The following is a 24441-nucleotide window of genomic DNA, read 5'->3' as shown; positions in this document are numbered from 1 at the left end:
TCTTCTATACCTTTTACTTATGGTGTTTGTTGTGCCAGTCTTTGGGTGGTTTTCTGGATTATCTATGCTGTTGAGTATGATCAAGTTGTACTGTGGGATGAGGTCGCCTTAGGGTTCTGTTACTCTGCCATCTTCTCCGTGATGGAAATAGTCCATTTACATTTAACGTAATTTGAGAGGGATGTGTTGGCATTTTGTTCGTTGTTTTCGGGTTGTTTTGGTAGCTCTGTTTCTTCTGGCTTCTTTCCTTGTGGTTTGAAGGCTTTCTCTAGAGTTACCCATACATAAAAAATAGAAAGGAACCCAAGTGTATCTGTTAGAGGTTTTTGATTTGTGGTTACCATTAGGTTTATGTCATCTTGTGTGTATAGCAGTCTTTATTAAGTTGACAGTCACTTAAGTTTGAATGCATTCTAAAAGCACTAAATTTTTACTCCCCCACCCCTGTTTTATGTACGTGATGTCATATTTTTATCTTGCATATCCTTGACTGTTTTTTGAGATATGACAAACTTTATTACTTCTGTGTGTGAACTTCCATACTGGCTTTATAAGTGATGAATATACTACCTTAATAAAAGGTCTGTTTTTACCTGTGACTTTTTTCCTGTTGTAATTTGCTTTTAGTTCTAGCCTTTCTTTTCCACTCAAATAATTCCCTGTAATTCTTGTAAGGCTGGTTTAGGGGTGATGAATACATTTAGCTTTTGTTGGTCTAGGAAACCCCTTTTCTATTCTGAATGATAACATTGCGAGGTAGAGTATTCTTGGTTATAAATTTTTTTTCATATCATCACTTTGTATCATCCCTTTCCCTGCTGGCCCGCAAAATTTCTGCTAAAAAAAAAAAAAGCTGATAGCCTCATGCGGTTTCCCTTGTATGTAGTTGTTTTCCTTTACTGCTTTCCGAATTCTTATTTTTGCTATTTTTAGTTATTATGTGTCTTGGTGTAGACCTTCTTGAGTTCATCTTGTTAGGAGTTCCCTGTGCTTCCTGGATCTGGATGTTGGTTTTCTTCCCCAGTTTAGGGAACTTTCCATTTATTTCTTCAAATAAGTTTTCTGCCCCTTTCTTCTCTCCTTCTGGGATCCCAATAATGTGACTGCTACTACGCTTGATGAGTTCCCTTACCTATTTTCATTTTTTTTTTTTTTTTTTTTTTTTACTTTTTGCTGTTCAGCTTGGCTCTTTTCCATGACCTTGTTTTCCAGATCCATGAGCTGTTCTCTTGTCTCCTCTAATATGCTGCTGATTCCCTCGAGTGGTTTTCTTAAATCTTGTTTTGTTTTTCCAGTCACTGGATCCTTCATCCCTGACTGTTTTATATTTTCTGTCTTTTGCTGACCTTCTCCCTGAGTTCATCCACTCTTCTCGCAAGTCCAGTGAGTATCTTTGTGACCATTGCTTAGAATTCTTTAGTGCTTATCTGTTTCTTCCAGCTCTTGTGTTGTGATTTTTGTCCTGTTCTTTCATTTGGAATACTGACTCATTTTGTCTGTTTCTATGTGTTAGGGAAGACCGCTACATCTCCTCCTGATGAAAGCAGTTGCTTTGTGTAGAAGAGGTTCAGTGGTTCCCTGTAGGGCTGTGTCCCTCAGTCATCAGAACCAGACAATCCAGGGGTGTCTCCTAGACAACCCTACAAGTGATGGGCTGAGTTACTATTGTGTCTCGCTGTGTTTGCTTGTAGCCCGGTCAGCGGCAACGACCCATTTTGCCTACCGTGGGCACACTGGGCAGGGTTTGGTCCATGCCGTGATAAGGGGCCTGTGCAAGGCCACTGGGCTCCTATATCGGCAGGATCAGCAGTCAGGCTAGCTGTCGGCAATTAGCCTCTCTGTGTGGGTCTATCAGATGACTGGGCTTTCTCCCCATGTGGCTCACAGGGCTTTTATTGGTGGATGGGCTGGTAGTCAGACTAGGTATCTGCAATCAGCGTCCTTGCTGCAGTCACTGCTTTCTTTCTGCGTGACCAGCTGAACAGTTTAGCTGCTGGAAACGGGGGCGAACTGGTGTGCGAGATTATCTCCTCTTCTCCCCAGGGCAGTACACACTTTGGAGTGGTGCTGGTCCCCACCGGGGCTGCCTGCCTGGTGTCGGGGCAGGACCCACTTTGTAGGGATGGCTGCTGAGGCAGGCGGGTTGGATGGAGCAGGTCCGTAAGGGAGCTTTGGGGGTGGGGCATGGGGTGCTAGCAAGATTGAGAGGGTCGCTGCTGGCTCCCGTACGTGTCCAGCTGTGTAAGCTGGGAGTGGGGAGAGAAATGGTGCCCGCCGGCATTTTTATTCTTGGAGAAATTTCCTAAAGATACCTGCCCCTCTACCACACATTCTGAGATTAGTAAGTAAGTCTCTTCAACATATAGTCCCCTCCCCCCAGGTGCTTTTCACACTGTTGTGTCTCAGGCCAGGTGATTTATTATGCTGGCTCTTTGAGCGTGGGGCCTCTCTTTCCTGCGCTTTGAAGTTTTTTGTGACAAGATGCTTCCTAAATTTTTGTTTCCTGAAGTAAGCACTTTTTTGAAAGTCCCTCTTCTGCTACGTGATGGCAGTGCCCCCTCCTTCCTTTTTTGTAGCGCTGCGTTTGTCAGTTTCTCTTTACTATTTAAAGGCAAAGATTGGCATCTGGTATTTGCTAATTAACCTGGTACATAAAGGTCTTTAGGATCCCTGCTGTCCATCTGAAATCTCAAGTTTTTTTTTTTTTTTTTTTTTTTTTTTATGAAATTTATTGACAAATTGGTTTCCATACAACACCCAGTGCTCATCCCAAAAGGTGCCCTCCTCAATACCCATCACCCACCCTCTCCTCCCTCCCACCCCCCCATCAACCCTCAGTTTGTTCTCAGTTTTTAACAGTCTCTTATGCTTTGGCTCTCTCCCATTCTAACCTCTTTTTTTTTTTTTTCCTTCCCCTCCCCCATGGGTTCCTGTTCAGTTTCTCAGGATCCACATAAGAGTGAAACCATATGGTATCTGTCTTTCTCTGTATGGCTTATTTCACTTAGCATCACACTCTCCAGTTCCATCCACGTTGCTACAAAAGGCCATATTTCATTTTTTCTCATTGCCACGTAATATTCCATTGTGTATATAAACCACAATTTCTTTATCCATTCATCAGTTGATGGACATTTAGGCTCTTTCCTCAAGTTTTAAGCTGGCAGGCAAGTTGTTGGCTCAGCCATTAGCGAAATTTCTGGTTCCCAAAGATCATCTAGCAGTATCCATCTGGCTTGCTTTTTTTTTTTTTAAATTTTTTGAGAGAGAGAGAGCACGTGCGAGAGTGGGCAAGTGTGTGAGCGAGCTGGGGAAGGGCAGAGAGAGACAGAGACAGAATCTATGACAGTTTCAGGCTCTCAGCTGTCAGCACAGAGCCCGACGCGAAGCTCGAACCCACAAACTGTGAGATCACCACCTGAGCCGAACCGAAGTTGGACGCTCAACTGCTCAGCCAACTGAGCCACCCAGACGCCCCTGGTTTTTGTTTTTGTTTGTTTTTTGTTTTTTGGTTTTTTTTGATGAAAGAGGAATCTCTTTTCTATTTTCTGGTTTGGGTTCCTATAGTTTCATGAATTATATGGGGGTTGAGTATATTACCTATGATAATACATACATCAAAATTGCACGTTCGAACCTAGCAAAGTAATGCTATCACCTTACCATAAATTTTTGCACTTATCAGAAGCTTGTAAACTACCACCATCATTTTATATCTTGATGTGCATAAATGAAATCGCAAATCTAGTTTCATAAGCATGAAGGATAACCACATATTCATTTTACCATGCACTGACATAAGTAGCTGTTGAAATTTCTATGATTGTGCTATTTCATAGAGGCCAACATTTTATTAAAAGCCTTCTGTTTGAATAAGACATTACAAATATCTATTTTTTAAAAATGCACAAACGTAAGCAACAACAGAAAACTGTGTGTAGGAGCTGCCCTTTGTATATTTGTCCCTCAGTCTGGACCAAAAAAAGTATCTTTGCTTGAGATAGGATAATCCCACACAGTCACACTTCGTGGATGCTGCTGTTTTGCTGAATGAGAGTCTATGCAATGCCGGTGCGTTTTGTCCAGGTTTTATTGCCCAGGCTGTTTTAATTCCTAACATGTTTACTGCCCTCACGGCTTTTCCAGTCTTTGCCTCTTCCTGTCGTGTGGGAGTCTCCTTATTTGTCTTAGCGTCAGTTTGATTCTTTTAAAATTGTCATTTCAGGAAAAATTCAGATGCTGAGTTCCTTCATATTTACCTTAGGATTTCTGGTGACAGAAAAGACTGTGAGTCATTTGATTCAACAGGAGGTGAGTTGCGAGTAACAAATCAGTTGTTAACCGTTGCTCTAGAGACCTTAGAGAAGGTTGTGCCCAGCTCTCCATGTTTGTGTCTTCCCCGTGAATACTTTCTCCAACTCCAAACAGGCTCTGAAGACTTTGAACTCCATTTTGCATGCTGTACCTCGGGAAGAGAGAAAACAACTCCCCTTGTTGGAAGGCCCATGTCGTCTCATGTAAGTGAGGTTGTACTCGATGATGGAATGACGGAAGGGCATTGTACAATTGTACAATCTCTGGATTGTACTACCTCAACCTTTGTTCTCCTTAGACTTGACGACTTTATTGCTTCTTTTCAGTAAATGCTTTGTGCACCTACCCTATATCAGGCACTATGCTAAGTAGTGAAGGAGGACTGGACTTTGCTAGGCTTTTCTTTTTTAGTAATATGTTTATCAGGTTTGTGAGCTGAAGTGCTTTCTTGGGCTATAGACCATTTTTTCCCCACTGTGAATGTGAATTAGTGACTCACGTGTTCAGGGTACAGACTCTGGAGCCAGACTGTGGGGCTTCAAATCCTGGTTTTGCCCCCTTTGTTTGCTCACCTGCAAAGTGGAGCCTTGACTGACAGTTTTTATACAGGTCGAATCCGGCAAACCATTGGCAGTGATGAGCCTATTATCTGGTAAAGAGCAAATGCTCAAAGGCTACCGACTTTGAGCTACGCCAGTAAAGCGTGGAATTTATATTGTTTTTCAACAATGAAATCAATGGATTCTTAATTTTTTTGACTCTGTTACAGTTCTGTAGTTCTTGGGACATTGACATTTGGGGGTAAGGTTGTACTGTGTGGCTGCGGAAAGGGGAAAACGAGTACCCTATTCTAAAATGTGAACCTGTATCCGTGACCGTGCTAACCGCTACTAACCAGCATCGCTGACCTCGTGCGGCACACCCTCATTCCTGTGACATGCAGCCGTGACTGGTGAGATGAAGGGCAACCAAGTTTGCCATATTGTAGGCCCAAATGAGGTTATCGGTGACCATGAGCCCACCTCTATCATGTTTGTCTGTTAACTAGTGCATGCAGGTTGCAGGGTATCTACTAATTCCTAAAAAAAAAAAAAAAAAAAAAAAAATTCAACTACATTCATTTAATCACTATTCTCAGCGATATATTTAGATTTGGAGAACAGCTGCCCTGATCCTTTTCTCCTAAGTTTTCAAACTAATCCTATGGTCCCGCCTTATTGTTTGTATGTGCTAGAAAGTCTGGAATGCTCTGGACTTCAGGTCAAATATAAAGTCTGCAAGCACAAAGCAGTGGTCCTATTTAAGGCCTCTTTTTAATATTCTTTTTAATTGATCTGTTTATGAGAAACTGAACTAAAAGATTTCTTGGCCAGTCTATTTAAAACGGGTGTTATTTCAGATAAGAAAGATCCACATCCTATATGTTGATATTTAATTAACTGAAATTGTTAAAGGAAGATATAATATGGGGGTCTATTATAATTCAACCAGTTAACCCCATTACATCTAATAAAAGGGACACATTTGTCAGTTTTTTAATGCTTCTCTATTTTTGAGAGACAGGAGAGAGAGGCAGGGAATCACAACCAAGCTTCAGGCTGTCAGCTCTGAGCCCGAGGTGGGGCTCAAACTCCCAAGCTGTGAGATTACCACCTGAGCTGAAATCAAGAGTCGGACACTTAACCGACTGAGCCACCCAGGTGCCCCTCTCCATTTGTCCATTTTTAAAAGTAGTTCAGAAGCTCATTAGATGGGGCGCCTGGGTGGCTCAGTCGGTTGAGTGTCCGACTTCGGCTCAGGTCATAATCTTGCGGTTCGTGAGTTCAAGCCCCGCATCAGGCTCTGTGCTGATGGCTCAGAGCCTGGAGCCTGTTTCAGATTGTGTCTCCCTCTCTCTGACCCTCCCCCGTTCATGCTCTGTCTCTCTCTGTCTCAAAAATAAATAAATGTTTAAAAAAAAATCTCATTAGAAAGATTTAGTACTTGCTGTACCATTTTTTTCCAGGTGTCAACTGTATTTTTTAAACAGATTATATAAGAAATATATCCTCACACGTTGATGGGGTGATTATAAAATTGCAGACTCTTAGCATTTGGTAAATCTTCAGACATCATCCAATTGAATTCATTTTATAGAAGGAGGAATAGAAGCTCAGAATCTATAACAACTCTCGCTTCTTTTAAAAAGTGCATTTAAGTCAATATATAAACTGTGTTTCCATAAAAATGTATTCTTGACATTTCAGAAATTTTGATGCTGAATTTGAAATAATTTCAAAAATCTACATCTTGATTTTAAATGTTAATGTCAAAACAGTAAAGTTTTATGTATGTTCATTCACTTCAGTAAAATGTTAATTTATTTAAATGTTTCAGGAAAGACCTTGCAAGGACAATCTTGACTGTGGGTGGTAAGAAGTGTTCAGAATTTTAAATGTTACAGTATTACATATTGGCCACTTGGGGCTTTATGAGCATCTTGGAACTGTGGATAATAAATTTTGGTCAAGCTGAAAATAAGAATTAGCATTTTATTTGTAATTTATTGTGAAAGGTTTTAACATGCTAAAAGCCATAAAGAATAATTCACGAATACTCATTTATTCAACCAACCAACCAACCAAAGTCAGATTTTCATTTTGCTGCATTTACTTAGTCTTTTTTATGTAGAATCAGAGTTCCATGTAAAGCCCCCTGTGTACCTGTCCCTGGTCCCATTCTCTCCATTGGTAGAGATAATCCTTGACTTAGATTTGGTTTTCATTCAAAAGTAGGTTTTTATACCTTTATTTTATGGATTCATAAGCAACATATATTATTTTACAAATTTTACAAGCATTCTGTAAATGTCTTTCTGTTGTGTACATCCAGCTGCGATGTGACTTTTAAATTATTCAAAATTGAAACATATAGATTTTTATCGGTTGTGAAATACCACAATTTATCTTGGGCTTTTATTTTTGTAGTAACACTTTTTAAGGCTGTTTGAGGAGCTGCTTCTTAATATTTTAATACTTCTAAAATATAAAATGCAAAGAGTTTTTTAATTGTCATATGGTAGCTTATTTAGATTTCCTCCTGATGTTTAAATATTGAGTTTAAATAATGATCCAGGTTACATTATAATGCTTATAGCATACAATGTTAGTCTTCCAAGATGGAATTTCTTACAACAGTGCTAATTTGGAGAACCTTTTTTTTGTTTTTTCTTTTGCTTTGTGCCCATCCCGGAATGATCTAGGTCTATCATGCTTTTAATCTCTAGATTATGACCAGCAGGTTGCTCTTTCTGAAGCATTGTGTAGACTGACCTTGAAAAAATCCAGGGGGGACCTTGTCCATCAGTGGTTTGAAGATGACATCATTGCTGAAGCTTTCAAAGAAATTAAGGATCGAGAATTTGAGACGGTGCGATTCTTGGTCATCAGAATTCCATTTAATCAATGCATCCTCACACTGTTTTCCTGAGCATTGGGCTCAGGGGAGGAGTTTTTCTTCAAATGTGATTAAGTTGCCATTCTTAAGCTTCCTGTTCTCCATCTCTGTGAAATGATTTGAGGACCATGTGAACACCAGATTTGTGGGCCAAATCTGCACATACAGATAAGGCTGCTTTATAGGTAACTTGTACTGGACACAGAACAATGCGAATAGGATGGATCCAGTTAGAGAAAACATGGAGTAGGGAGCCATTTTAGCGACCCTCAGATGGTGGTCAGAGCTGTAGAAGAAAGAAATGTGCATTTCAGTCTTGCATGGAGCAGCTGGGAAGATGAGGGAAGGCTGAAATTGGCATGGGGTGCTCTACAGTTTTGAGGAGTAAGAATTTTCAGTGCTTTCCACGCAGTCTGGCTCGCCGTGGTTATATCCTTGAGTAGCACAAAAATAGCTCATAGCTTGGCTGCATATTCACCCACATCTTAAAATAGCTAAAATATTTTCCCTCTTTTTTCAAAACACTCTTAAAAAAATTTTTTTTTAACGTTTTATTTATTTTTGAGACAGGGAGAGACAGAGCATGAACGGAGGACAGTCAGAGAGAGAGAGAGGGAGACACAGAATCTGAAACAGGCTCCAGGTTCTGAGCAGTAAGCACAGAGCCTGACGCGGGGCTCGAACTCACGGACAGTGAGATCGTGACCTGAGCCGAAGTCAAACGCTTAACCGACTGAGCCACCCAGGCGCCCCATCAAAACACTCTTAAAATGAGGGGTAGGCCCTTGGGAAAAAGTAAAATTCTTAATAACCATGAAAGCGTTGAACCAAGCCTTTCTAGTCAACACTGCTATGTAATTAGAATTTTATTAAATCTGAACTCTTAAATATCTTATTGAAAATACATTTAACTTTGAGCCTGTTGCCAGATACACAGTAGTTGTCTAGCCAGTTTTCCGTTTGATCTAGATGGAAAGCCCATAAGCCTCGGGTTCGAGTACTACCTCCCTGGCTTACAAAAATGCATACATCATGTAAGGTAGTTGACTTATGAAGGCTTAGGGTTGTTATCTGTGAAATGGGAATAAAAGCCACCTTAAAATTGTGAGCACTGAATGAGAGAAACCAAAAGTGCCGGGGATGTGGTGGGCATTCAGATGCTAGTTTCCTTTTTCCTCTGTGTCATTCTCTCCTCTGCAGGGAATTTTTGTGAAAATCGGTCAAAGGTAGTGTTTCTCAAAACCTCTTCCCCACAGAGCCATGCACTTCTTAATTGAGCTACTTTGAGGTCCAGACTTACATTACTGCTGTCTACTTAGTGCTGAATAAATGTATAAAGTGTGAGGATGTACTACAACAGCCAGTCCTTGCTAAGAAAAGGGACAAAAGCCTGGGTCAGTGTCTGTTCAGCTTTAGCATTTTGGAGGCAACAAATTTACCTTTCTACTAGCTTCTGGTCAGGAGAACTTTAAAAAATAATCCTTATTCTCTGAACTTGTATCAGGAAAGAGAAACTAGGAAGGAATAGGCTAGAGAACTCCTCATAAGGAAAAATGGCAACGGGTAACACACCCAGATAAACTCCAAGTTGACAAGTTTATGGATTTGTGGTTGGCTTGAGCTGGGCAGATGTTAGCAAGATGGACGCCCGGTGCGTTAGCGAAACGAATCTAGGTCACTAGTTAAATGTATTTCTCTTTCTCTTAACCCAATGAAATGTGACTGTGCCTATAACTTTTGGAGACTTAAAGCATTCCTCTGCTGAAAATCTGCTGGCTGGGGGTTCCTTCCAGAATTTGGGTCTGAAGCTGCCTCTTTATAACACGAAGCATTGTTTTAATTAACCTGTAATAATGAATCTTGGTGAAACCTTGAGATGTTACTGGGTCCTGGGAGTTTCAAAGCAAACACTAGCTTCTTCATGCTGGCAAAAATAGTATTTAAATAAGACCTCTGGTTTTTTTTTTTAATTAAAGTTTGCATTATTTCCTTTGAAGGATAGTAGACGATTTCTCAATCACCTAAACGACAGACTTGGTGATGAAAGAAGGTAAGATATTTCTCTGGGTGTTATTTTATTGACTAGTTTTCTGAAAATGTCTAAACTAAAGAAAAATCTAGGATCTGTTTTATTTCAGGAGAGAATATAGGATACATGACTTATTGATCACTAATGGGTTATCCATTGAATAGAAACATCAGAAGATTAGATCCCTTCTCCCTAGTGATTCGTTTGTATGTGTTTATCTCTATCAGTATTTGAGCACATTTACTTATAACTTGGAACATTTTTTAACATGTCCAGAAGATTTTATGAAAAGTGACTTCCTGAAGGTTTGAGGCACTGGAGATAAATTTATTTCACAGACACAGTCCTTGATGAGAATTTTCTGAATTCACTCCTACCATTGGGAATCTTGCCACACAACTGGGCTGAGATCTAGTACCGATAAACCTGACTTATAGACTGCCAGATGGAGATTGGAAACCTACTCATAGTAGTATCCATTTGCAGGCTTGAGACCCTTGTCCATACTTTGTGCTAAGCGACTTAATTGCCCACCCTAGTTACAAATTCTTGTTCCAGAACATCTGTAGGTTGTATTGAGGCTCCAGCCACGTTTTATTTTGCATTTTAATTGTGAAGTGTTTTGCAGGGTCTATTCCTTCCCGTGTATTGCTGCTTTTGCTGATGAGCATGAGGTAAGTTTACCTCTGGGGGCCCTGGGAGTGGTATATAATGTAACCCATAGTTCGGCCAAACTGCTCTCCCCACACAGAAGGGCTTTTTAAAGAAGGAAGTTTACGTCTAGAGGCCGCAACTCTGAAGTCTTCTTTCTCCTGTATCCTATCCGACCATAACTGGAATGCATTACTAATACGTTTAAGGACCCTACTGTTACTACTAGATGCAGGAATTTTAGGGTTGATGCTGCGTTCATGAAGTCAATCAGAGGAATCTGGCCTTATTTTACCCTGTTAATGAGTACCATTGTTCATGCCTAGACTGTAGGAAAAGGGCAATTCCCTTTTTTCCATCCAATTGATATTCCCCATTTTATCCACAGAAATTGGGAGCACTCTGTTTTTTCTAGATCATTCTACCTTGTACTTTATAGTCTAAGGGTAAGGTCTCTTTTCACCACCTTCTTTGCTTCCTAAAGGAACAATGTCCACCTATAGCACCTCCATTGGGGATAAAATCTTCAAAGATCTCTGAACCTTGACTCCGTTGATGTTTCCTGGATCTCGTCTTCAAAATACCCTAATTAACCATTTCTCTGTTTTGGGTTCAGAGCCCCTTTCTTGGGCTCTGGGAGCTAAGCCTTTAATGCATGACTATACCACAAGTTTCTCCTCCCTAGGATCTCTCTCCCTGATTTTAGTAGCTTCTTTGATTCCTTTATCTCCATTCTTTTTCTTCCTGGTTATCTGAAGGCTCCAACATCTGCTTGGTGGTTCTTCAATTTTTTTTTTTTTTCCACTTCTAAATTTTCATCAGTTTCAATCAGGGCCCTAAACTGGCTTCCAGTAACATACATCATAGCTTAAAACTTTCATTCAACTCTATGGCTGTTAAAGAGTAAGCACCTATGATGGAAAGATGTCTAAGAAATGCCATTTTTGGAAAAGCAAGTGGTAGAGTAATAAATCTAGTTTTTTTTCCATTGTTAAGGAATAAAAACTCTTTATATATTTCCTGATAGGTCTAGAAAACAGCTGAGAGGAAATAAAGGCATTGGTAACGTGCCTTCAGAAAGGTACCTAGGTGGAAACTGAAAGCCAGAGAAGGACACATACACTGTTTCTCTAAAGGTCATACTGTTAGAAGCTTTTTTAAAAAAATGTTCTTGTAGTAATCAGTTAAAATGAAGGTAATTTGAACTTAAGTCTTAGCTCTACTTTAATGGATACGTTAAGTTGGATAGCAAATAATCACTTATATTTGATCATAATACCTCCTTCTCTAGAAGTTTCCGTGCATCTGCAGTAAGGATTGTTACTGCTTCAACATATGACTATTTTCTCATGATTCTCACCGGGGGGGGGGGTGGGGGGGGGATTTGTGTGGAATAGAGTCCTCAGACACATTTAAACATCTTTTATTTATTTAAAAAAAATTTTTTTTTTCAACGTTTATTTATTTTTGGGACAGAGAGAGACAGAGCATGAACGGGGGAGGGGCAGAGAGAGAGGGAGACACAGAATCGGAAACAGGCTCCAGGCTCTGAGCCATCAGCCCAGAGCCCGATGCGGGGCTCGAACTCCTGGACCGCGAGATCGTGACCTGGCTGAAGTCGGACGCTTAACCGACTGCGCCACCCAGGCGCCCCTAAACATCTTTTAAATGTTAAGCTAAGGATAGTGGTTGTGTCCCCCGCCCCCTGAAGAAATAGCTTAGTTGTATAAAGTTGAGACCTACCTCTCATTTTGCAGAAAAGATTAAGACCATCAAGACATACTATAATATTAGGGTAGTGTTTTTTCTATAAAGAGCAGAAGTTGTTTTTAGTGGAATAATTTTCATCTGACCCTTTAACATGGTATCTATACAATTTATGCCTTAATTATGTATTATAGATGAGAAAACCAAATGATGAAAAACTAGAGAAATTTTGGATTGATTTCAACCTCGGAAGTCAGAGTGTAACTTTTTATATAGACAATACTAAGGTAACTGCATTTGAATCCTATTTAAACCTAAGTGCTTAGAAATCGTTCATATGCAGGTATATTATGTGCTCACGAATTTAACTTATTTTTTTCCAAGAGTGCTCTGTGGGACTCAGTAAGAATTTTGAAGGAAGCAGTGATTAATTTCAGCATAATAGGTAAGATGATGAATTCTACCCCACATTTAGTTCTGATTCTAGAGGAGACTATTCTTTGAGGTGGAAGGGAAATGGTATAGCGTGGTGGAAGGAACACTATGTTCAGGGCCAGGATGCAGAGGTATGGGGTTGGTGACTCTTTCACTCTGTGATTTTAGGATTTGGTTACGTGCCTGGTTTTCTCATTGTAAAAATAGTTACAGTTTTTGAAAACCTTAAAAATAGAATCACCATATGAGCCAGCAATTTCACTTCTAGGTACACATATCCAGAAGAAATGAAAGCAGGACTTGAGCTATTTGCATACCGGTGTTCATTGCAGCATTATTCACAATAGCCAAGAGGTGGAAGCGACCAAAATGTCCATCTACAGATGAATAAAGAAAAGTGTGTGTGTATGTATATATATGATGGGGTACTATTCAGCTTTTAGAAGAAGTCTGACACATGCCACAACATGGATGAACCTTCATGACAGTATGCTAAATGAATAGGCCAGTCACTAAAAGACAAATATTGTATGATTCCACTTTATAGGGTATCTAGAAAAATGAAATTGATAGAGACAGGAAGTAGAATGGTGGTTTTCAGGCGCTGTGGGAAGGAGGAAGTTCTGGAAATCTATTGTATGACAATGTGAATAAATTTAATGCTATGAACTAGCATACTAGTGCTATGAACTAGCATGGTTTACATGGTAAACGTTTTATACCACAATTAAAAAAAAAAAAAGGTGGTAGTACCTGCCATCCTTCCCCCAAAGATTTATAGTAATTATTGATGAGTTCATGTAGGCATATCCACTTATATTTTCTTTCTTCTAGGTTGGTAAGTAATGTTGAGGGGCATGAAATCAGGAGTTACCCTTTTTGAGTGGGGGGCCATTTGGACATTTGGGCTACTTCAATAATTTGGCTATTGTACATAATGCTGCAACAAACCTAAGGTGCATATATCTTTTTGAATTAATGTTTTTGTATTCTTTGGGTAAACACACAGTCGAATTACTAGATCGTATGATAATCCAATTTTTAACTTTTTGAGGAACCTCCATACTGTTTTCCACACTGGCTGCACCACTTTGCATTCCCACCAACAGTGCAAGAGAATTCCTCTTTCTCCACATCCTTGCCAATACTTGTTTCTTGTGTTGATTTTAGCCATGTTGACGGGTGTGAGGTGATATGTCATTGTGCTTTTGATTTGCATTTCCCTGATGAGTGATGTTGACCATCTTTTCATGTGTCTATTGGCCATCTGTAGGTCTTCTTTGGAGAAATGTCTGTTCACATCTTCTGCCCAGTTATTAATTGCATTATTTGTTTTGTGGGTGCTGAGCTGTATCAGTTCTTTATATATTTTGGATACTAACCCTTGATCAGATAGGTCATTTGCAAATATCTTCTCCCATTCCATAGGTTGCCTTTTAATTTTGTTGATTGTTTTCTTCTCTGTGCAAAAGTTTTGTTTTGTTGTTTCCCTTGCCATCAGAAGACCTAAAAAAAATGTTGGGATGGCTGATGTCAGAGATCTTACTGCCTGGGCTCTTTTCTAGCATTATTATGGTTTCAGGTTTCACATTAGGCCTTGAATTCATTTTGAAAGCAGTCCAGTTTCCCCAATACCAAGTGTTGAAGAGTGTCTTTTTCCCATTGGATATTTCCTGCTTTGTTGAAGATTAATTAACCATTCAATTAATATAATCAATTGATCATGTAATTGACCATATAATTAACATAATTGACCATGTTGTGGGCTCATTTCTGAGTTTTCTATTCTGTTTCATTGATCTATGTGTCTTTTTTTGTGCTGGTACCATATTGTTTTGATCACTACAGCTTTGTAACACAACTTGAAGTCTGGAATTGTGATGCCTCTGGCTTTGCTTTTCTTTTTCAAGGCTGCTTTGACTGTTTGGGGTCTTCTGTGGTTCCATATAAATCTTAGCATTGTTTGTTCTAGCTCTGTGAAAAATGCTGTTGGTATTTTGATAGGGATTGTGTTAACTTTGTAGTTTGCTTTACGTAGTATGGATATTTTAACAGTATTTGTTCTTCCAATCCATGAGTATAGAAGGTCTTCCCATTTCTTTGTCATCTTCAATTTCTTTTTTTCAATTTCTTTAATCAGTGATTTTTTTTTTGAGAGTACCGTGAAAGGATTCTTGCAGTATGTACACAAGAAACAAAAATATCTGTTTATCATTCCCATTCACATCCTTACCCCCAAAAGCTTACGAGCAATAACAGTGTTCCCTTATGGTGCTTATAAAATTGCCATTCCGCTAGGCAAAGAGCTCTTTTCCAGACTGCTAAGGTAAAGACCTCCATCTGCCTATCTTGTATGTATATACTTTTGAAGCAGTGTGATAAAGATCTTTCAACACAGTAGTCTATTAAGGTCAGATGATTAAATATGTTCTCCCATGGCTACCATCTCCATCCCTACTTTACAGATGAGGATATTGAGACCCAAACTCAAAAGGCCAGGACGAGGATCCAGATTGGTACTAGCAGTACCTATCAGAATTACTGCAGATATTTTGCATGTTAAATTTGTAAGGCCCTACCCTGAGACAGAAGGTTTGGGGGTGCAGCCTGGGCATGTGTGTCTTTAAGAGCTCCTCAGATGAGTCTGTTCAGGGACCTAGGTTGCAGAGGAAATGGAGTGCTCAAATAGCATTGACAGGAGTTTGTAGCATTCCTTTCTCCCCTTTTTCATAGTTGTATAGAATCAGATATAAAAACAGATAGTCCCTTTCATTTATAATGAAATGGCCATATTTTCAAGGTCCTAATTCCTACTTTGAAACTTCATGCTGGACACTGGTGTAAACCAAGATAATACTTTGGGTCCATTATGCATTAGATCCCACACTGGGCTTCGTGAAATAAGAAAACTCACCATTTCTTATTTTTCAAATAAGAAAACTCCCCATAATCCCCCTTTGCCATGAGACATAGCTGTGATCAGCCAGATATTGATAAAATAAAGGGTGGCAAGTCAACAGACCAAAGTGTTAGGATAGAGATGCTTGGGAGGGGGTATCACCACACACCCATCCCAAGGGAAAACTGGCCCATCTCCACCTATAGTTAGACCAGCACAGCTAGCACCTAACTATAGGTTACAACTGAAAGCATCACTTATCTGTCCTTAGAAGTCAAAATCAGTCAGGGCTAAAAGTTGTTGTTCCTTTTTAAAAAAACAAAAGAGGTAGTGTCTACAACTAGTCCTTCACCATAGGTAAGTTGATGACACTTGAATATCAAGGAAAAAAGATTTAAGTCAATGGTTTGGGTGCCACTGAGACTGACATAATAGCTGTTGCTGAAAATTCCCTACAATAGAAAGGGAGTTACTGCTTCATAAAATTAAGTTAAAAGGTCTACTTTTTCTTGACAGCTCAGCCAACTCTTCCCTGAGGTGCTGTATGGAAACCTCCTCTCTTTTCAGCTCTGCTTGCTTTAGTGTTTCCTGGAAGATCTCTTTTGCTTATGCGTATCCTTCTCTGTGCATCAGAATTGCAGCTAGATTCCTGAGCAGCATGGATTCCTGAGCAGCTCAGGATGTTCTGTCTCACCGGATCTGATGCCCATTGCACATAAACACAGGCCTATCGAAGTGGCCCTGTGCATCCAGGGTGGTAGCCATGGCACTCATCAGCATGACGGTCTATGGGTGTCTTCCTCCTAGTATCTCTTCAGAAATCTGCAAAGCTTTTTCAAACCTGTTCTATTTCACACATCTTCTGTTCTCTGCTTGGAGAATAGAAGGTAGCAAGTATAGGTGTCTAAACACATGCCAAGGAGGAGGTGGGTGTTGGCTTTCTCTTTTGCCGACAAAATGTCTTCTGCTAATTCCTTTCCTCTTTCAGTTTTTCCCTCTAGAGTTGACATGTAGAATTCACAGATGGGAATTTTCTCGTGCTGGCTATCTTGAGCAGCATAGGTAGCGGTCAGCTTTAGAGAGATGTGAATTATTGCATTGTTTTCCTATTGTATGTCCCTTCCAAGCAGGTAACTCATTATTGCTTTAAAAAGCTTTTCAGCATTTTCAAGCTGGCCCCATATAAATGCTAAGTTGGCCATCAAATCGGAAGTGTAAGTGATGGCCTTTCCATTATTGGTCTGCTAGGCAAGATGAGTGTCATGTTAAATTAGCTCAGCCCTTTCTGGCTCATCTTTGGTGATGCTCAGCTTGGCTGTGTTCAGGAGCTGGATGATCTCAGCCTCCTCCACTGTGCCCTGGGAGGCAGCACTGCCTGCTCCCTGTCTCCTTTCTCTCTGTTGCAGTAGGCCTCGAGAACTAGGTGAGCACTGCCAGAAGCCACAGCAGGCCTGGGCCAGTGGTGCAGCATGCCTCGGGATGAGGGCACCCCCACTTAAGACGCCTGGTCTCTTGCTGCCCCAGGAGCAGGGATGTGGAACGGGCCCTGTACCACCATCTCCCAGCCCACAGGAGGTCTCGATCCAGGCGCAGGAGCTGGTATATGCTTACATAGGGGGCTCAGTGTCTCATCAGGGTTTCAGAGTTTATAGGTCTTTCACCCCTTTGGTTAGGTTTATTTATAGGTGATGAAGTTTTGGGGTGATGGTAGGGTTCGGAGCTGATGGCCAAGAAAGAATTCTTGAAAACCTCTTTGGTGCAAGAAGGTGATTTTGTTGAAGCACAAGGACAGGACCCGTATGCAGAAAGAGCAGCACTGGGGTGGTAAAGAGTGACTAGTTACATATTAAGGTGTTGGGGGAGATAAAGTCAGGAGGAAGTTTCTTAAAGGGATTTTCATATGCTAAAGACTCCCAGATTACTGAAGGTCTAGCTATTGTCAAACTAAGGTTGTTTTCCCTCTAGTAAAGCATTAAGACAGTAGGGAGTACCTGGATTTTAGGCCATTGATAAGATTGACCTTTTTTTGGTAATTGCACTAAGATATTTGTGAATTGATGGAGACTCTTAACAGTTTAACTATCTGTTTTCTGTCCTTTCCTTTGTTCTTGGGTACCAGGAGCTCCTATAATATTTTAGTACCTTGGGTGGGGGGAGGGTGTGTGCTAGCTTGTGCTTGGCCCTCAGCTTGCCTTATGGTTCCTCATCATAAGTATCTTATTGTTTTTGGTGCAATTATAAATGAAATTGATTTCCTAATTTCTCCTTCTGCTGTTTTATTATTCGCATATGGAAATCCAATATATTTCTGAAGGTTGTTTTTGTATCATGCGACTTTACTGAATTTGTATCAGTTCTAGCAGTTTTTGGTGGTCTTTTGGATTTTCTATATAGAGTATCCTGTCACTGGTGAATAGTAAGTTTGACTTTCTTGCTAATTTGGATGCCTTTTATTTCTTTTTGTTGTCTGATTGCTGAGGCTAGGACTTCTAGTACTATGTTAAATAACAGTGGTGAGAGTGGACATCTGTGTTTTTCCTAACCATAGTGGAAAAGCTGTTTTTCCCCATTGAGTATGATGTTGTTAGCTGTGGAGTTTTCATATATGGCCTTACTGACATTGAGGTATATTCCCCCTAAACCTACTCTGCTGAGGGTTTTTATCATTAATGTGATGTGTGCTGTTCTTTTTCAAATGATTCTTCATCTATTGAAATAATCATATGGTTCTTATACTTTTATTGATGTGATGTATCACGTTGATTTGTCAATATTGAACCACGCTTGCATCCCAGGAATAAACCCCACTTGATTATGGGAATGATTTGGGATATTGGCCTGTAGTTCTCTTTTTTTAATGGGATCTTTATCTGGTTTTGGTATCAGGTAATGTTGACTTCACAGAATGAATCCAGAAGTTTTTGTTCTATTTTTTGGAATAGTTTGAGAAGAATAAGGTTTAAATCTTCTTTCAATGATATAATTCATCTATGAAGCCATCAGTCTCTCGACTTTTGTTGGGAGTTTTGATTACTGATTCAATTTCTTTGCTAGTTATCAATCTGTTCAAGTTTTCTATTTCTTCCTGTTTTAGTTCTGGTAACTTGTTTCTTGGAATTTATCCATTTTTTCCAGGTTGCCCAATTTATTGGCGTATGGTTTTTTATAATATTATAATTAATTTGTTTTTCTGTGGTGTTGGTTGTTATTACTCTTCTCTCATCTGATTTTATTTATTTGGGTCCTTTCTCTTGTCTTTTTGATAGAAGTCTCAATAGGGGGTTATCCCTTTTGTTAAGTTTTTCAGAGAAGCAGCTCCTGGTTTCATTGATGGGTTCTAGTGCTTTTTTAGTTTATATATCACTTATTTCTGCTCTAATCTTTATTATTTCCTTCCTTCTCCTGGCTTCAGGTTTTGTTATTCTTTCTCTAGCTCCTTTAGATTTAAACTTAGGTTGGTTGAGCTTTTTCTTGAGGTACCCCTGTACTGCTATAAACTTCCCTCTTAATACCACTTTTGCTGGGGGCGCCTGGGTGGCGCAGTCGGTTAAGCGTCCGACTTCAGCCAGGTCACGATCTCGCGGTCCGTGAGTTCGAGCCCCGCGTCAGGCTCTGGGCTGATGGCTCAGAGCCTGGAGCTTGTTTCCGATTCTGTGTCTCCCTCTCTCTCTGCCCCTCCCCCGTTCATGCTCTGTCTCTCTCTGTCCCAAAAATAAATAAACGTTGAAAAAAAAAATTAAAAAAAAAATACCACTTTTGCTGTATCCCAAAGGTTTGGGACCATTGTGTTTTCATCTTCATTTGTTTCCACGCATTTTCTTATTTCTTTGTTGATTTCCTGGTTGACTAATTACTTAGTAGGATGTTCTTTAATCTCCATGCATTTTTGGTCTTTCCAAATTTCTTGTGGTTGATTTCAAGTTTCATAATGTTGTGATCAGAAAAGGTACATGGTATGATTACAGTCCTTTTATACTTGTTGAGGCCTGATTTATGTCCTAATGTGATCTATTCTGGAGAATGTTCCATGTGCACTTGAAAAGAATGTGTATTCTGCTTTAGGATGGAATGTTCTGAATATGTGTTAAGTCTGACCCAGTGTGTCATTCAAAGCCATTGTTTCCTTATTGATTTTCTGCTTAGATGGATCTGTCCTTTGCTGTAAGTGGGGTGTTAAAGTCCCCTACTGCTATTGTATTAATGATTCTTTTATGTTTGTTATTAACAGGTTTCTGTATTTGGGTGCTTTCATGTTTGGTACATAAGTATTTACAATTGTTATATCTTTTTGGGTTGCTCCCCATTATGATTATATAAGTGTCTTTCTTTATCTCTTGTCATAGTCTTTATTTTTATTTTATTGTTTTTTATTTAAAAAAATTTTTTTTAATTTACATCCAAATTTGTTAGTATATAGTGCAACAATGATTTCAGGAGTAGATTCCCTAATGCCCCCTACCCATTTAGCCCATCCCCCTTCCCACAACCCCTCCAGTAACCGTCTGTTTGTTCTCCATATTTAGGAGTCTCTTATGTTCTGTCCCCCTCCCTGTTTTTATATTATTTTTGCTTTCCTTCCCTTATGTTCATCTGTTCTGTGTCTTAAAGCCCTCATATGAGTGAAGCCATATGATATTTGTCTTTCTCTGACTAATTTTGCTTAGCATAATACCCTCTAGTTCCATCCACGTTGTTGCAAATGGTAAGATTTCATTCTTTTTGATTGCCGAGTAATACTCCATTGTTTATATGTATCACATCTTCTCTATCCATCATCCATCGATGGACATTTGGGCTCCTTCCGTATTTTGGCTATTATTGATAGTGCTGCTATAAACATTGGGGTGCATGTGCCCCTTCGAAACAGCATACCTGTATCCCTTGGATAAATATCTAGTAGTGCAATTGCTGGGTCGCGGGGTAGTTCTATTTTTAATTTTTTGAGGAACCTTCATACTGTTTTCCAGAGTGGCTGCACCAGCTTGCATTCCCACCAACAGTGCAATAGAGATCCTCTTTCTCTGCATCCTCGCCAACATCTGTTGTTGCCTGAGTTGTTAATGTTAGCCATTGTGACAGGTGTGAGGTGGTATCTCACTGTGGTTTTGATTTGTATTTCCCTGATGATGAGTGATGTTGAGCATTTTTTCATGTGTTGGTTGGCCATCTGGATGTCTTCTTTGGAGAAGTGTCTATTCATGTCTTTTGCCCATTTATTCACTGGATTATTTGTTTTTTGGATGTTGAGTTTGATAAGTTCTTCATAGATTTTTGATACTAACCCTTTATCTGATATGGTGTTTGCAAATATCTTCTCCCTTTCTGTCAGTTGCCTCTTAGTTTTGCTGATTGTTTCCTTCGCTGTGCAGAGCTTTTTATTTTGATGAGGTCCCAATAGTTTATTTTTGCTTTTGTTTCCCTGGTCTCTGGAGACGTGTTGAGTAAGAAGTTGCTGTGGCCAAGATCAAAGAGGTTTTTTGCCTGCTTTCTCCTCGCGGATTTTGATGGCTTCCTGTCTTACATTTAGGTCTTTCATCCATTTTGAGTTTATTTTTGTGTATGGTGTAAGAAACTGGTCCAGGTTCATTCTTCTGCATGTCGCTGTCCAGTTTTCCCGGCACCACTTGCTGAAGAGACTGTCTTTATTCTACTGGGTGTTCTTTCCTGCTTTGTCAAAGAGTAGTTGGCCGTATGTTTGTGGGTCCATTTCTGGGTTCTCTATTCTGTTCCATTGATCTGAGTGTCTGTTTTTGTGCCATCATAGCCTTTATTTTTAAGTCTTGCTACTCCAATATAAGCCTTGCTACTCTGGCTTTCTTTTAACATTCGTTTGTGTATCAGTGTTTCTTCACCCCCTCATTTTCAATCTGCAGGTGTCTTTAGGTCTAAAATGGGACTCATATAGGTAGCATATAGATGGGTCTTGTTTTTAATCCATTTCGACACCCTGTATCTTTTGGTTGGAGGATTGATCCATTTACATTCAAAGTAATTATTGATATGTATTTATTGCCATTTTGTTGCTTGTTTTTGTCAATGTTTCCGGAGATTATCTCTGATCCTTTGTCACTTTTGGTCTCTCCTTTGCACTCGTGAGTCCCCTGTAATATTTCCATTAGTGCTGGTTTAGTGATCATGAACTCCTTTTAGTTTTTGTTTGGGAAACTTTATCTCTCCTTCTATTCTGAATGATAGCCTTGCTGGACAGAGTATTCTTGGCTGCAGATTTTTCCCAATTAACACATTGAATGTATCATGCCACTCCCTTCTGGCTTGTCAAGTTTCTGTTGAGAAGTCTCCAGCTAGCCTTATGGGTCTTCCCTTGTATGTTAAGGACTTCTTTCGTCTTACTGCTTTTAAGACTTTTTATCACTATAATTTGCAAATTTATTTACAGTATATCTTAATGTTGGCCTGCTTTTGTTGATTTTGATGGAAGTTCTCTGTGCCTCCTGAGTCTGGATGTCTGTTTCCTTCCTGAGATTAGGGAAGTTTTCTTCTATTATTTCCTCCAATAAATTTTCTGCCCCCTTTTTTTCTCTTCTGTGACTCTAATAATATGAATGTTATTATGTTTGATGAAGCCGTTGAGTTCCCTAAGTCTATTCTTGTGATTTATTCTTTTTCTCTTGTTCAGCTTCATTACTTTCCATTATTTTGTCTTCTAGGTCACTAATTCCTCACCTTCTTCCAGCCTGCTGTTAATTACATCAAGCCTGTTTAAATCTCATTTTATTGCACTCTTCATCTCTAATTGATTCTTTAACTCTTTTATCTTTGTGGTAAGGGTCTCTCTGATGTATTTTCTCCAACCCAGTGAGTATTATGATTGTTGCTTTAAATTCTCCAACAGGAATGTTACTTACGTGATTTACTTAGATCTCTGGCCATGGCCTTATCTTGTTCTTTCATTGGGGATAAATTTCTGTCTTTGCATTTTGTCTAAGTCTCTGCCTTCTTCTTTGTGTTAGAAAAGCCAGTAATGTGTCCTCCTGAAAGTAATGGCTTTATTAAGAAGAGGTCATATAGTGTCCAGGGCCTGGTGCTTCAGAGAGTGTCTCTGGTGCATGCTTCATGCACTATGCTGTTGTGTTTTGGCTGTTCTATCCTTCAGGCCAGTCATCTGCAGAGGCTCTCCTTGTCTGCTGTGGGCAGTTGTTGTAGATTAAGTCTAAAGTTCTCTCTTGTTTAGCAAAAGAGTGCGACACAGGATTGAAAGCGAGAGATGGCTAATGTCCAGGAAAAGACAATAGCCCTGAATAAGGGTCCTTGCCCCGTTTTTATTAAGATCAGAAGGCTTACAAACATGGCGATGGATATGAACAAAGGGACAATGAATCTGTGAATGCTAACTTGTGGGTGTGAGGGAAAGGGGATCTTGAGGATATTTGTGGTTAGGGGTTTGGGTTAATATAAAACAAAATCCGGGCACCGGGCAGTCAGGAGGAGGGTTGTTTACAGCGGACATGAGGCAGCACCTCTGTTTACCTTAGCTAGCCTAGGGGATAAGACAGGGGGAATAACCTCAGGGTTGACAAGGCACCTTTTCTGCTTTGTTAACCATTTCTGCTCTGGGCAGCTTTGCCTGCAGCGCAGCAGTCCATAGTCCAATTCACCAATTTACCTAACCTAGCCCTATCCTCCTGTGAAAGCAGCTTTTCTGCTATAGTACTAAATTGGGAGTGCTTCCACCCTGAACATCTAATCTTATTTATTTCATATACCTATGTATTGGGCACTTTTGCACTGTTTCTGTTTCAGGCCTTTGCCTCTCCCTCTCTGTTTTGGGGGCTCTGCACCCCCTCTTTATTTTGGGGTGCCTTTGCACCTCCCTATTCCTGGCACCTTTGTGCTTCCCTATTCTTGGGGTGTCTTTGCACCCCCCTATTCTTGGAATGCCAATCTGTTTTACCCAAACTCAGGTGTGAGCATTTTATGACTTTGTATTTCTTTATGCCTTGTCAACCCATTGGTGTAAGCCTGGGGGGTTCCTAAGCTTATCCCCCACAGGCAGTGTTTGATCCCTGACCTGAATGTGGTGACTTTTAACCAGGTGTACTCTGATCTACCTGTGAAATGATACTTGATACTGCTTACACAAAAACTGAGACCCTGCAAAACTCTGATCAGAGATGTGGTTTGGGCAGGGGTTTGTGTGGCCTGCCATGTTGTAACTGAGGCAGGCTTGACTGAGAAGGGTAGTGCCACCAGAGCACAGGAGGTGGGGCTTGGTGTAAGCAAGGTAGGAAGCCAGTGTGGGCACCATGCTGCTTCCTGCAGGTGTCTCTGTGTTTATGCTGAGAGGCAGGGGAGGGAAATGGCACTGGCCAGCTCCTCTGTCCCTGGAGAAACATCTCCATGAACACTACCTCTCAAGGAAGTGCTCCTAGAATAGTGAATAATCACCTTCTATGTGTCCTAGGTGTTTTTCAGATTGCTGTTTCCAAACTGCCCCTAAGTTGTTTACCTGCCTTCTTTCCAGGAGCAGTCAGTGCCCTCCACGCTCTATTCAAGCCAAGCCCATTGACTTTTAAAACTCCATGTCTTAAGCCCTGCTGATTTCAAGAACTCTCAAAATTCAACCCCTTTCATTTTCCAAGTCAATGGCATTAGGGAAACATTCTCCCTGTGTGTTCCCCTGTGTGCTCCTCCTTTTCCTGCCCTTGTTTATGGCCCCCTCCCTTCTGTGGCTCCTGAGATCCATTTCTCCCCTAAATCGTGGCTCCGCACTTTCTACCTTTCTCTATATGGCCTCTTTTCTCCCTTTAGTTGTGAAGTTTGATCTGTCCATGTTCAGGTCAATTTCTTGGGTATTTGGGATGATTTGGTATTTACCTAGTTGTGTTTGTGAGACAAGATGAGCCTCGGGCCCTCCTAATCTGCCACCATCTTTTCCCCCCACTGAGCATTCATAGCATCATTTATCAGATCCTGGAGAAAGTACCCGGTATACCCCAAGGGCCACATGGAA

The 24441-nt window shown here is 40.2% G+C and overlaps 1 protein-coding gene and 1 pseudogene across 1 annotated transcript in view; one reads left to right on the top strand and one right to left on the bottom strand.

Annotated features, from left to right (window-relative positions):
• The window catches only part of SYCP2L (synaptonemal complex protein 2 like), a 115214-nt gene that overhangs the window by 17689 nt on the left and 73084 nt on the right, over nt 1-24441 (top strand). The window contains exons 7-14 of the mRNA XM_047859581.1: nt 4226-4311; nt 4429-4517; nt 6691-6725; nt 7580-7722; nt 9747-9799; nt 10407-10452; nt 12331-12423; nt 12521-12581. Coding sequence (XP_047715537.1) covers nt 4226-4311; nt 4429-4517; nt 6691-6725; nt 7580-7722; nt 9747-9799; nt 10407-10452; nt 12331-12423; nt 12521-12581 — 606 coding nt within the window. The remainder of the gene's footprint in view (nt 1-4225; nt 4312-4428; nt 4518-6690; nt 6726-7579; nt 7723-9746; nt 9800-10406; nt 10453-12330; nt 12424-12520; nt 12582-24441) is intronic.
• LOC125165537 (tetratricopeptide repeat protein 19, mitochondrial-like) lies at nt 15948-23637 on the bottom strand (annotated as a pseudogene).

The sequence above is a fragment of the Prionailurus viverrinus genome, chromosome B2 (genome assembly GCF_022837055.1).
Source record: "Prionailurus viverrinus isolate Anna chromosome B2, UM_Priviv_1.0, whole genome shotgun sequence".
NCBI classification, from domain to species: Eukaryota; Metazoa; Chordata; class Mammalia; order Carnivora; family Felidae; genus Prionailurus; species Prionailurus viverrinus.
Note: the sequence above shows the minus strand (reverse complement) of the source record. Positions and strands in the feature narration are given on the sequence as shown.